Source organism: Benincasa hispida, chromosome 9 (assembly GCF_009727055.1).
Source record: "Benincasa hispida cultivar B227 chromosome 9, ASM972705v1, whole genome shotgun sequence".
Classification (NCBI taxonomy): domain Eukaryota; kingdom Viridiplantae; phylum Streptophyta; class Magnoliopsida; order Cucurbitales; family Cucurbitaceae; genus Benincasa; species Benincasa hispida.
Window position 1 is genome coordinate 53553072 of NC_052357.1, and position 14024 is coordinate 53567095.

Genomic DNA, 14024 nt, shown 5'->3' on the forward strand with positions numbered 1-14024 from the left:
AAACATGCATTTGAGAAGATTGTGATCAGATAGGGATGTGGTTGTACAATATTGATTTGATTAGTTTGATTTGTGCATGACATGTAGGTTTTTCATGCCTCAAGTAACTAAATTGTGAATAGCAAACTTAGTTCTGAATTTTGAGATGGTGTTTATTAGGCTCAGTTTGATAACCATTTCGTTTTCTGTTTTTGGTTTTTGAAATTAAACCATATTTCCTCTCTATTTCTTATAATAATTTGTATCATTTTCAAGTACAATGGCTGAATTCTTAGCAAAATTTAAAAAAAGGAAAAAAAATAAATTTAAAAGACTACTTTTTTAGTTTTCAAATTTAGCTTGGTTTTTAAACCATTGGTAAAAACTTTCCAATAAAGGAAGAAATCTAAAGATTGAAGTAATGTTTAGGCTTAATTTAAAAACAAAATGGTCATATAAGACAGGGTCTTGGTATTTGAACTTCAAGAATGTTATTTATAAGATTTTAAACTTTCAATTTTGTATCCAATACGTCTTCATTAATAAATTTAAAATTTTTAGAAAACTATATTGAATTTTGTCTACATAAACCTATAACTTCACAAAGTTGTGTCTAGTATATTCATGAACTTGAGTTGTAATTTTAAAGGCATAGGGACAAATAAACACAAATCTGGAACTAGATTATATATTTAACCAATATTTTAATTAAAATTTTATGTAATTAGGAAGAAAATATATATAATATTTTTTTTTACTAACAAATTATATTTGAAGAAAAATATATACGTTAAGGTGGTGCAATACTCTTCTTTGAGTTTGGTAAGCCGAGACTAAAGGTTTTTATTAAGTTCTTCAATAGGTATGGATAAGATTTTTTCTTTTTTTCGAGATATATCAATTATGGGAGATGGTGTACTGAACGTCTAATCTCATATGGTGTACTCAAACAGTTTGATCTCATATCAGTGAGTTTTACTCATGACAGGTATGATAAATTTTGATAATGTAATGAATGTCATGATATGTAACTAGTATATATCATCATCATTTTATACTTCATGTGGTAATCAAAATCTGCTACTCATTTTAGTGATCTTTCATTCATATATATAGTCAGTGGGACATCTCTTTCATATGTGCCATGTCATTACAGAACTTGCATTCATCAACGGCACTGATCAAGAAACCGAGTGTCGATAATTCAAGTGACGTAAGTCTGTCGATTCAACTTTTTCTCACACACCAAACCCTTTCTAGTACTGTTCAAACTTTAATTTGAAAAGTTCCCAAATTTGCAGTCAGCACGAGAACGAATCGAGATCTTTATACCTGCAAGAGAGTTTCTACGACGCATCGGGATCGTACATAGTCTTTGCACCTGTGATATCTACGCAATGGCGGTGGTCATACGTGGAGGAAACACGATATGTAGCTATCTTGCCTCTTGGCTTTGGCAGTCCTTCCAGATAAACCAAGAATGAATGGAGAGGAAGATGTAGCTGATGGAAGCATTCTAACAGTTTCTCAACATATTTGATCATTCAGTGACTGAAGAGTGCCTTTTCAAATCAATGGTTTCCATGCATAGAATTATGACTGAAACTGTTGCCTCAATCAAAGAGGCTTTCAAAATTCAACACATTTTGAATAATGAACAAGACAGTTCTAATGCTCAAAATACAAGAAATATTTGGTAATTGGTACGAGAAACATTCGTCTTTCAATTTTAGAGATTACAAGTACTTATGGCTATATTGTGAAGGTCACACAGCCAGATAGACTGAAATAGGTGGCTTTCAACTTTTCATATATTGAAATAAAGGAGGAAAGAAAAACTAACGCTATATTCAGAAAAGAAATGAACGCAACATCATACTAACCGTAAGAGAAAAAGTGTCAAAACACTATTCAATTCAAAGTTAATATAAATCCTAAATTCATACTTAGGATCTGATTGATTAGAAAAAAAAAGTTTTTCAATAAACTTATTTTTATTTAAACACTTTTGATAAAAACGTATTAAAATGTATTGAAAATATTTTGAGTGATTACCAAAAATCCAATTTATTTTAAATGATATATATTTTAAATTAAACACTTCAAAAGTCTTTGAGACAAGAATGGTAGAACTCTTGCTCAAATTATTTATAAATAAGGTCAGGATTATATATACATGTAATTAAAGGCTACTTAATATAATAGTCATGATATGAATCTCATTCATATATTTAAATCTCTCATATATATAATTTAATTTTGAATCTCGTTCAAAATAAACTTTATATCTAATGTATCTAAATACATAATATTAATGTTCATATACAATTAACATATATTCCTTTAATCAATTTGAACATTTCTAATTCTTTCAGAACTCTTAATCATTGTTTTTATCCATTGTGAGTTAGCAAGAGACCTAATGGTGAAGGGATCGAATTTCGAAGTAGAAACGAGTGATCGCTTTTCTTTCCATTTTGTTTTAGAAATTTAAAATATAGAATAAAAGAAATTTACATTCATGATGAAGCATCAAAGCAAATTGCAAAGAAGAAGAAATAACTCACCTTTGAAGACTATCTTCAAGAATCCAACATCTTCTTCTTTCTGAACGAACCGATCTTCCACGAACAGTATCGCAAAGTCACCAAAGGGTCTTTCCTAACTATTCTCTTGGCAATGATTGGTTTGTGGGGACCGACTTTTGAAAGGGTCTTTACTACTATTCTCTTGACAATGATTGGTTTGTGGAAACCGACTTTTGAAAGAGATGAGGGAAAATTGTTTTGTGAAAGAGAAAATTTTTACGAGAACTTTCTTTTGTGAAATTTACTTGAGAGAATTGAGAGGGAAAGTGTCCTTGAGAGAGTAATTATCTTCTCTGTAATAACCAAGACTCGTAAAATAAACTTCCCCCCGCTCCCTAGTAGGTGAAGTGAAAAAAACAATTAAAAATAACTTCCACTTCCTTTTAATTAAAATGAAATAAAATTCATTTAATTAAAATAATAAATAATTAATCAAATTAATTAATTAATTTTTAAATTAAATATCTCATATCTAATTAAATGTATATTTAAATCATATTCAAATGCACATCTCTCTCATACCCATAATTTTATTTGAATCTCATTCATATAAAATAAATATCAATGTAATTTTAATATAAATGTACATTTTATCTCATTCATATAATTTTAATCTATAGTTTTAATATGAATGTAATTCATATTAATTTGTTAACTTATAGTTTTATATGAATCTTATTCATATAAAACACCTATAGTCATAATATAAATCTTATTTATATTCATTTACTATTTATGATCAGTGATCCAATCAAAATCATATTGAATGGAAGAGGCTACCAAATAGTGAGAACTTTTGTATAAACTTGGAATCAATAATGAGATCAATTCATCATATGTGTCTATGAGCAAAGAATAATATTTATCCGAAAATCCATGGCGTCATAATGTTGAAGAATTTTACTCTCCGTCAAAATTCTACTAATAAAGACTCTTTATCTACGATCAATTATAGTTTTCGTTGTTTTTCATGAAGGGTCTACCAAGTAAAGTACTAGAGGAAAAAGTAGAGTATGATTCATCCATTTTTAAAATGTAAAAATCAATGGGAAAGATTAATTCTCCAACTCTCAACAAAACATCTTCGACAATGCTTAGGGGTTGAATATATATGACCTATTCGCTAGTTGTATGCAAACATTTATTTTTTGTAGGCCATTCAGTTAAGATCTTCATAGACATGAAAAGGCATGACATTTATTGATGAACCTAAGTTAACATGGCATGAGTGATAATTCTACCTCCTATCTCACAAGGTAGAGTAAACATTCTAGGGTCTCTACATTTCTAAGGCATGCCCTTTTTAACAAAGTAAACACGTTTTTGTTAACAATTACTCTCTCATCTTCTTTCCTTTTATTTTCTAAGTACATAAGTCTTTTAAGAATTTAGAATACCTAGGTATTTGTTGAATACATTAAGCAAAGGAATATTAATTTGTACCTTTTTACCATTTCAAATTAGCTCATGGTCAATATCTTCTACCTTAGATTTTGCTAGTCTACAAGGGAAGGGGGCCTTAGGTACATACGGATCAACATTAGGCGGAGAGTAGTTATGTACCTCAGGGAAGATGGAAGATCCTCATATTCATTTACTTTGTTATCATGATCAGTTACCTCTACAGGCTTCTTCGGAGTTGGTTGAACTAGACTAGCTACTTGGGAAGAAGAAGGATTCCTTACCGCTTCTTAGAGTGATTGCACTTACATTTGCATGCTTCGATTGAGTGGGGAGCTTTCCTAATGACTTACTCTCAAGCTTGCTTACCATAGTTGCTAGTTGTGTGATTTGTGTGCCCAAGTTTGAAAAGCCTTGTCGGTTTCTTATGAAAATTTTGTGTCTTGTTGAAGTTGTTTTGTTTTCTTTTTGAAGTTGTATTTTGTCCTTTTGCAAATTGGTTGTTCCTGTTGAAATTTTAACAAATGGTTAGCAAGAGATTTAACTACATCCTCGAGAGACATACCTGACGAGCTTTAAGAAGATTGGTTTTGATTCTCAAATTGCCCCCTCTTCCCCATTACTTAGAAAAAGTGAGCCACCGGTTCAGGTACAAGATACTATCATTACCGCCTGGACAATTAGACATCCAACCCGTAATCGCAACGACCCAATTGCAAGAGCGGAGCTCTACCAACTGAGCTATATCCCCCCGAGCCAAGTGGGGCCTACCTAAGGCCCCCTTCCCTTGTAGACTAGCAAAATCTAAGGTAGAAGATATTGACCATGAGCTAATTGAAATGTTTAAAAAGGTACAAATTAATATTCCTTTGCTTAATGTATTCAACAAATACCTAGGTATTCTAAATTCTTAAAAGACTTATGTACTAAGAAAATAAAAGGGAAAGAAGATGAGAGAGTAATTGTTAACAAAAACGTGTTTGCTTTGTTAAAAAAGGACATGCCTCAGAAATGTAGAGACCCTAGAATGTTTACTCTACCTTGTGAGATAGGAGGTAGAATTATCACTCATGCCATGTTAACTTAGGTGCATCAATAAATGTCATGCCTTTTCATGTCTATGAAGATCTTAAACTGAATGGCCTACAAAAAAATAAATGTTTGCATACAACTAGCGAATAGGTCATATATTCAACCCCTAAGCATTGTCGAAGATGTTTTGTTGAGAGTTAGAGAATTAATCTTTCCCATTGATTTTTACATTTTAAAAATGGATGAATTAATCTTTCCCATTGATTTTTACATTTTAAAAATGGATGAATCATACTCTACTTTTTCCTCTAGTATTTTACTTGGTAGACCTTTCATGAAAACAACGAAAACTATAACTGATGTAGATAAAGGGTCTTTATTAGTAGAATTTGACGGAGAGGTAAAATTCTTCAACATTTATGATGCCATGAGATTTCCGGATAAATATTATTCTCTTTGCTCCATAGACACATATGATGAAATTGATCGCATTATTGATTCCAAGTTATACAAAAGTTCTCACTATTTGGTAGCCTCTTCCATTCAATATGATTTTGATTGGATTACTGATCATAAATAGTAAATTAATATAAATAAGATTTATATTATGACTATAGATGTTTTATATGGATAAGATTCATATTAAAACTACAAGTTAATAAATTAATATGAATTACATTCATATTAAAATTATAGATTAAAATTATATGAATGAGATAAAATGTACATTTATATTAAAATTACATTGATATTTATATTATATGAATGAGATTCAAATTAAAATTATGGGTATGAGAGAGATGTGCATTTGAATATGATTTAAATATTCATTTAATTAGATATGAGATATTTAATTTAAAAATTAATTAATTAATTTGATTAATTATTTATTTATTTTAATTAAATAAATTTTATTTCATTTTAATTAAAAGGAAGTGGAAGTTATTTTTAATTGTTTTTTTCACTTCCCGTACTAAGGAGCGGGGGAAGTTTATTTTACTAGTCTTGGTTATTACAGAGAAGATAATTAGTCTCTCAAGGACACTTTCCCTCTCAATTCTCTCAAGTAAATTTCACAGAAGAAAGTTCTCTGTAAAAATTTTCTCCTTCACAAAACAATATTCCCTCATCTCTTTCAAAAGTCGGTTCCCACAAACCAATCATTGTTAAGAGAATAGTAGGAAAGACCCTTTCAAAAGTCGGTTCCCACAAACCAATCATTGCCAAGAGAATAGTAGGAAAGACCCTTTGGTGACTTTGCGATACTGAAGAAGATGTTGGATTTCTTGAAGATAGTCTTCAAAGGTGAGTTGTTTCTTCTTCTTTGCAATTTGCTTTGATGCTTCATTATGAATGTAAATTTCTTTTATTCTATATTCTAAATTTCTAAAACAAAATGGAAAGAAAAGCAATCACTTGTTTCTACTTCGAAATTCGATCCCTTCACCATTAGGTCTCTTGCTAACTCACAATGGATAAAAACAATGATTAAGAGTTTTGAAAGAATTAGAAATGTTCAAATTGATTAAAGGAATATATGTTAATTGTATATGATACAATTAATATTATGTATTTAGATACATTAGATATAAAGTTTATTTTGAACGAGATTCAAAATTAAATTATATAATATGAGAGATTTAAATAATATGAATGAGATTCATACCATGACTATTATATTATGTAGCCTTTAATTACATGTATATATAATCCTGACCTTATTTATAATTCTATTGATTGAGCAAGAGTTCTACCATTCATGTCTCAAAGACTTTTGAAGTGTTTAATTTAAAATATAAGTCATTTTAGAATAAATTGGACTTTTTGGCAATCACTCAAAATAGTTTTTCAAGTACATTTTAATACGTTTTTATCAAAAATGTTTAAATAAAAATAAGTTTATTGAAAAACTTTTTTTTTTTTTCTAATCAATCCAAACAGATCCTAAGTATCAATTTAGGATTTACCATCATAACTTTGAATTGATCATGTTTTGACACTTTTTTCATCTTACGGTTTAGTTATGAGTTTGTTTGTTCATTTTCTTTCTGAATATCGTAGGGTTTCTTCTCCTCCTTTACTTCAAATATGAAAGTTGAAAGCCACCTATTTCAGTCTATCTTGGCTGTGTGACCTTCACAATATAGCCATAAGTACTTGTAATCCTAAAATTTGAAAGACGATGTTCTCGTACCAATTACCAAATATTTCTTGTATTTTGAGCATTAGACTCGTTTCATTTCATTGTTTTTTCAAAATTGTTGAATTTTGAAAGCCTCTTTGATTGAGGCAACAGTTTCAGTCATAATTCTATGCATGGAAACCATTGATTGAAAAGGCACTCTTTCAGTCACTGAATGATCAATAATGTTGAGAGCAACTGTTAGAATGCTTCCATCAGCTACATCTTCCTCTCCATTCATTCTTGGTTTATCTGGAAGGACTGCAAAGCCAGAAGGCAAGATAGCTACATAATCCGGGTTTCCTCCACGTAAGACCACCGCCATTGCGTAGATATCAACAGGTGCAAAGACTATGTACGATCCCGATGCGTCGTAGAAACTCTCTTGCAGGTAAAAGATCTCGATTCGTCTCGGTGCTGACTGCAAATTTGGGAACTTTTCAAATTAAAGTTTGAACAGTACTAGAAAGGGTTGGTGTGTAGAAAAAGTTGAATCGACAGACTTACGTTCACTTGAATTATCGACACTCGGTTTCTTGAATCGATGCCGTTGATGATGCAAGAAAGTTCTGTAATGACATGACCATATGAAAGGATGTCCCACTGCAATATATATGAATGAAAGATGACTAAAATGAGTAGCAGATTTTGATTACCACATGAAGTATAAATGAAAATGATTGATATATACTAGTTACATATCATGACTTCATTACATTATCAAAATTTATCTATACCTGTCATGAGTAAAACTCAACTGATATGAGATCAGACGTTCGAGTACACTATATGAGATTAGACGTTCGAGTACATCATCTCCCATATATGATTGAACTCGAAAAAAGAAAAATCTTATCCATACCTATTTGAAGAACTTTTCAATTAATAAAACCTTTTGAAGTCTCAGGCTTTACCAAACTCAAAAGAAGCATTGCACCACCTTAAGGTATATATTTTTCTTCAAATATAATGATTAGTAAAAAAAAAAAATATTTTCTTCCTAATTACATAAAATTTTAATTAAAATACTTTGGTTAAATTATAAATCTAGTTCCAGATTTGTGTTTATTTGATCCCTATGCCTTTAAAATTACAACTCAAGTTCATGAATATACTAGACACAACTTTGCAAGTTATAAGTTTCAGTAGACAAAATTCAAATAGTTAGTTTCTAAAAATTTTAAATTTGTTAAGAACGTATTGGATACAAAATTGAAAGTTTAGAATCTTATAAATAACATTCTTGAAAGTTCAAATACCAAGACCCCGTCTTATGACCATTTTGTTTTTAAAATTAAGCCTAAATATTACTTCTACCTTTAGATTTCTTCCTTTATTAGAAAGTTTTTACCAATGGTTTAAAAATCAAGCCAAATTTTGAAAACTAAAAAAAGTAGTTTTTTAAAACTTTTTTTTTTCCTTTTTTAAATTTGGCTAAGAATTCAGCCATTGTACTTGAGAATGATACAAATCATTATAAGAAATAGGGAAGAAATATGTTTAATTTTCAAAAACCAAAAACAGAAAACGAAATGGTTATCAAACAGAACCTAATAAACACAATCTCAAAACTCAGAACTAAGTTTGCTATTCACAATTTAGTTACTTGAGGCATGAAAAACCTACATGCATACACAAATCAAACTTTCTTACAGCTAAGTTTATCAAATCAATATTGTTACAACCACATCCCTATCTGATCACAATCTCTCAAATGCATGTTTCCCATTATCTTTCAACAACCACAAGACAATTCACAATTCCAAAACTTTAATCTCTTCCCATGAGCTATCTTGTAGTCATCTTAAATATAATAATCAATCAGTTCTTTATAGACATTAACATCTCGACATAAAGAAAACAAAAACGAACCTCATAAAACGATGTAAAGTCGAATTGCATACCTTGTTACGAGACTTCTCGTGACGAAGGTAATGGAAAAGATGTTTCGGGTTGGTCGGAACGTGAACGGAAGTGGAAAAAACTACTGAGGTACATGGAGGTCTTCCAGGATCATCTTTGGGATTTGGGGTCACCATAACCCTAATGTCTTCATGTCCAGGAAAGGGAATTTTAATCCATGGATTTTCTTTACAAGTACTCATATTTCTATAGAAGCTCTTTGTCATTCTCTCAGCCAACTTCAACACACTTAACCTTCCCGCTTGTAATAGTAATACTACACATTTAACACATCACCAAAATCTTGTTACAATATTCTTTTGTTCCAAAAAAAATGTTACCAAGGCCTGTTTTTGTTTTTGTTTTTGTTTTTCTGAAAATTAAGTCTATAATTTCACCTCCTTACATTTTACTAATGGTTAAAAAAACCAAGCGAAATTTTGAAAACTAAAATATGTAGCTTTTAAAAACTTGTTTTTATTTTTTGGAATTTGACCAAGAATTCAACCATTGTACTTAAGAAAGATGCAAATCATTTTTAAAAGAATGAAGAGAAAATAGGCTTAATTTTCAAAAACAAAAAACAAAAGGGTTACCAAATGGAGTCTAAATAATCCATTATAATATTAATTGTAATATGCGACATTCTAATATAATTATACACTTTACTTACTCTACTAACGAGTAAATAAGAAAACTCTCAAGAGTCTTATCATGGGGTAAAAGATTCAAACTTCTGATCATTTTTCAACCAATAACCCAAACATATCAATTGAGTTATAATCACGTTAACAAACAAAAATAAAGTCTAAAGTTTTGAATTTCATCTCATTTGTAAGGTTTAGGTGAGGAATAATCAATATCTCTCATACACATTGTTGATGATTGTTATACCCTCTACGATGTTATTATTATGTGTAATAGAATTAAAGAAAAATATTTTAAAACCTTTCAACTTCAACAACACAAATAGAAATCATCAAAATTAATATTTAAAATTTCTCATGAACTAACTAATAAATAATACAAAATTCAACTAATAGAACGGTAAGTCATTCACATAATATCTTAAATCCAATCATGAAAATGTTTCAACCAAGCCACAAAATCAAACACATACAAAAAAAAATGCTCAAACTTTAGGAACAAAAGTTAATATTGCTTAAATTCAATTAATTAAAATCATCCATGACAATTTTTTCTTAAAAAAACTCACTTCTAACTATAAAACTAATTAAGGGTATTAATTGAACCACTTATTCAAATGTAAGTTATAGATATGAATGATTGAAGTCGAAAATTCAAGATTAAGATTAACTCATCCACATATATATGTAATAATCAAACGTTTTCCTAAAATTTCTTAAACTAAATCGTTAATCTCCTTCATATTCGATTATTAAACCTTAGGTAACAACCAAGTAGGAAAATCAGAACGCAACAGGCAAGAAGCTAATGGGCCAAAACATATGCAGATATATTAACAGTCCGAAAAATATATATGAAGAGACATCTCAAAACTTGAAATGGATGCCACAAATATTAGAACACGATGAATAAAACAAGAACTATTTCCATGAATAAAAGGGAACAATAATAGGGGAAAAAGTTATTTTGAATACCTCCATTGAGTGTTGAACAGCTCTTAGCCATTAAAGTATCTTCCCAAGTGCAATGTCTAACTAAAGAAGAAACCCATCGCTTTGCACCAAATGCCAATCCTGAATTGATGTATGCTTCATACATTTTATTAACCATTCTTTGGTCAATTTCCACATGTTCTATCCATATCACCTACAAATTATATATCACAAATAAATGATATCGTATAGCCCATCGAAATATTAAGAGATTTTGTAAGAAAACTAAACAAAACGTGATAAACACATCGTTTTGATAATATTCATGTTTCTTGTTTTATGTATATAAAATTTAAGTGTTTATTAACCATCCTCGTGGTCTTGATTTTAATAATCATCTCTAGTTTTTCAAAAAGACAAGTACAAAGGATGGCTTTTATCACTTTTGACGTATGAGACATGTATACACTAAGAAGTTTTTTTTTCCTTAAAAAGAATACATCGAGAAGTTAGCAAATATAAGCTAAGCTGCAAAAAAGTACACCTCAACTTTGTCATTTGTTTCTAAAATACCTATATTCATTCAAAAGTTGCAATATTATCCTTAATTTTTCATAAATGTTTCAAAACTATCATTCGAGAAGATATCCTTAAGAATCTTGAATGGAACATAGGATGTTTAGAACGATTTTAATTTGACAATGTTTTGAGTTCTAATTTATTCTAGGTAAATGATATGTTATACTATTCTAGGTTGTCCTAGTTATTGTCCAACATTTCTAATAGATTAGTTTCTACCTTAAGAAAAGAAAAGAGAAAAACAAAACGTTATCAAGACGAGACTTGAATTAACTTAACCCTAAATTTGTACAAAAATTCTAACCTTGGAGAGACCATTTGGAGATGCTTGGATTAAACAACCAGAAGGTTTTCTTCTAAACCCAATAGGTAATAGATAAGGGAAGAGATCTTCCAAGGAAACATCAACAATTCCCCATGTATATGGAGCTAATTGTTTGCAGAACCTCCCAAAGAAACTCTCTCTTGTCTCAACAAGTGGTGATGGGATTTGAAACTCAGCTGTCATCTGAAACACAAAACAAAAACCTTTAATTTTTATAATTAACAATAATATTATTCTCTAAAGCCACAAACAGGACCAATCTTGAAGACAAACTTATGCATAAAAACCCTACTTTCTGATCATATTCAAGGCTGACATGACATAATGGGATTAGGTCTATTAAGATTTGAGGGGACTCGCTTCTTGATCTACGTTTGAGAATACAGAATATCGCTACGGGTGAATTCAGAATGACTTTTGAGTTCGAGAATACAAAATATTGTTATGGGTGAGTTTATAGTGGTTTTTGGATTTGAAAATATACAAAATAATGTTAAATGGTGAATTTTAAATGACTTTTGAGTATGAGAATACAAAATACGGTTAAGGGTGAGTTTAAAATGAATTTTCGAGAAGAAAATGAGTTTGATAAAAAAAAAGACTTCTTAATGAGTAATTTAGAAAACAACAATTAATTAGCTATTTCTTCCTAAACAATTAGTATCAAAATAGTAATATCTTCACCATATCTAAATAAGTTTTAATTTAAGAAAAAAAAATCAAACAAAATAGTTATCGAACGAAACTTTCCTTCATCAAACAATACTTCAAAAAAACTATCCATGGAAAACAACTTCAAGTAACAAAGATATAGTTTTTCCTTAAATATATCATTATTAGAAGAAAAAAGTGGGGTATAAAAAAATAAATGCTCAAGAGTCCATTTAGATTACTAACTTTCACTATTCAATCAAAGAAATTCTTAAGTTTGTGTTAATTACCACTTGCACAGTTTCATTGTAGTTCCCTCCAATAGGTCCCATTGATGACCATGTTTGAAGAATAGCTGCTCTTGCAACAATGTCAGAGAAGACAAGAGACCATTGTTCCTAACAAAAAAAAACATTCTAAGTGATTAAGAAATTAGAAAAAATTCAACTTTAGTTATTCTTAAATTAAAAGAGAAAAAAAGAAAAGAAAAACACACCAAATCCATAAGAAACCCAACAATTCTGAGTGGCTCCATTCTGACATATGCAGTTTGTCTTGAAAATTCAGTTTGAAGATGATGTTGTTCTTGTTGTTTGTCTTTAGGACAAAAATTTGTCTGGTTTTGATTATCACTGCTTGATTTGGTGTTGTCAATTTCAAGATCTAAAAGATCACTACAATGAGTCTCACCAACCTCAACCATTTTCATTATATCCATCAATGTATAGTAAGATTCAGCTTGATCTTCATCTTCTTGTGGCTTCCATAGAGGATCTCCATCAAGGGCTACTTTCGTGAGCTCGTCCATGGCGGCATGGACGACCTCGACGATTCTCAACTGCTGATCCTCGGGGACAACCGAGACCGCCATGAGAAGGTCACTTGCTCTCTGGAGCTGACTACTACTATTATTGTCTCTTACATTGGAGTTTGATGATGCTGAATTATCCAAGAGGTGAAAGTTGGAGGTACATTGAGGAGAGTAGGGAGTGTGAGGAGAAGAACCAATATCTTCATTATTGCTTTCTAGGTTATCACTTGCCATTTCTCTGATAATTGTTTACAATTGAAAAGAGAACAAGGGATGAATACACACACATGATTTGAAAACCCTAGTTATATGAACTAGACTCCACAACAAAAAAAAACGTATATACCCAATCTAGAGTTTAGGCTATGATACCAAATGATATGAATACCCTGGTGTTATTTGAGCCTTTAATAACAAATTGATGTAAAATCTTCAAAATCAAATTCAGCATGACTTCGAGGAGAGTTAGACAAAGGTTTACCTTGTGCTCAAAGATCAAGAGGTAAAGATAACTAGTTCGCTACTCAAAGTTTGAACACTCCACAAACAAGTTAATCACTTTTACCTGGAATGCTCAAGCCTGCAACCCTAGTCAAGAATGACAAAAAAAACACGATGATGAATCTTTGTTATCAAAGTAGAAGGAAATTTTTCATTCCTGAAAGAATAAAAAACGATTCAGTAATGGCCAGGATCTAGATAGCCTCCAAAGCTCTTAATGTATGTCACACTATAGATCCTACTAAAATAACAAAGATACTCTTACTTAACATGTAGAAAAGATAAAATTGGAATAAAAGGCTTTGGCCACACTAAGTTTTTCTATTCTCTTCTTGAAATCTTAAGCAAATCTGATTTTGTTTTTGATTTTTTTAAAATTAAACTTGAAGCAGTACTACTTTCTACCTATGAATTTCTTTGTTTTGTTATCCACCATTGTAGGAATGTTTTCAAAATCCAAACTAAGTTTTAAAATTTAGTTTTTAGAAAATCT

General features: G+C 30.3%; 1 protein-coding gene across 1 annotated transcript; it reads right to left on the minus strand.

Moving 5' to 3' along the window:
* Positions 1 to 7252: 7252 nt before the first annotated feature.
* On the minus strand, positions 7253 to 13264 carry LOC120085384 (homeobox-leucine zipper protein PROTODERMAL FACTOR 2-like). Its single transcript, XM_039041336.1, has 7 exons — positions 12716 to 13264; positions 12510 to 12617; positions 11548 to 11751; positions 10707 to 10878; positions 9087 to 9361; positions 7690 to 7785; positions 7253 to 7603 (listed from the first exon to the last, which is right to left on the minus strand). The coding sequence occupies exons 1-7, from the start codon at positions 13262 to 13264 to the stop codon at positions 7253 to 7255; spliced, it is 1755 nt and encodes a 584-aa protein (XP_038897264.1).
* Between the last annotated feature and the right edge of the window lie 760 nt (positions 13265 to 14024).

Coding starts and splice junctions, on each gene's coding strand:
- LOC120085384 (XM_039041336.1), bottom strand. CDS start 13,264: ATGGCAAGTGATAACCTAGAAAGCAATAATGAAGATATTGGTTCTTCT. Junction 11,752..12,509: donor ACAATGAAACTGTGCAAGTG/GTAATTAACACA, acceptor TTTGTGTTTCAG/ATGACAGCTGAGTTTCAAAT. Junction 10,879..11,547: donor CTCCAAATGGTCTCTCCAAG/GTTAGAATTTTT, acceptor TATAATTTGTAG/GTGATATGGATAGAACATGT.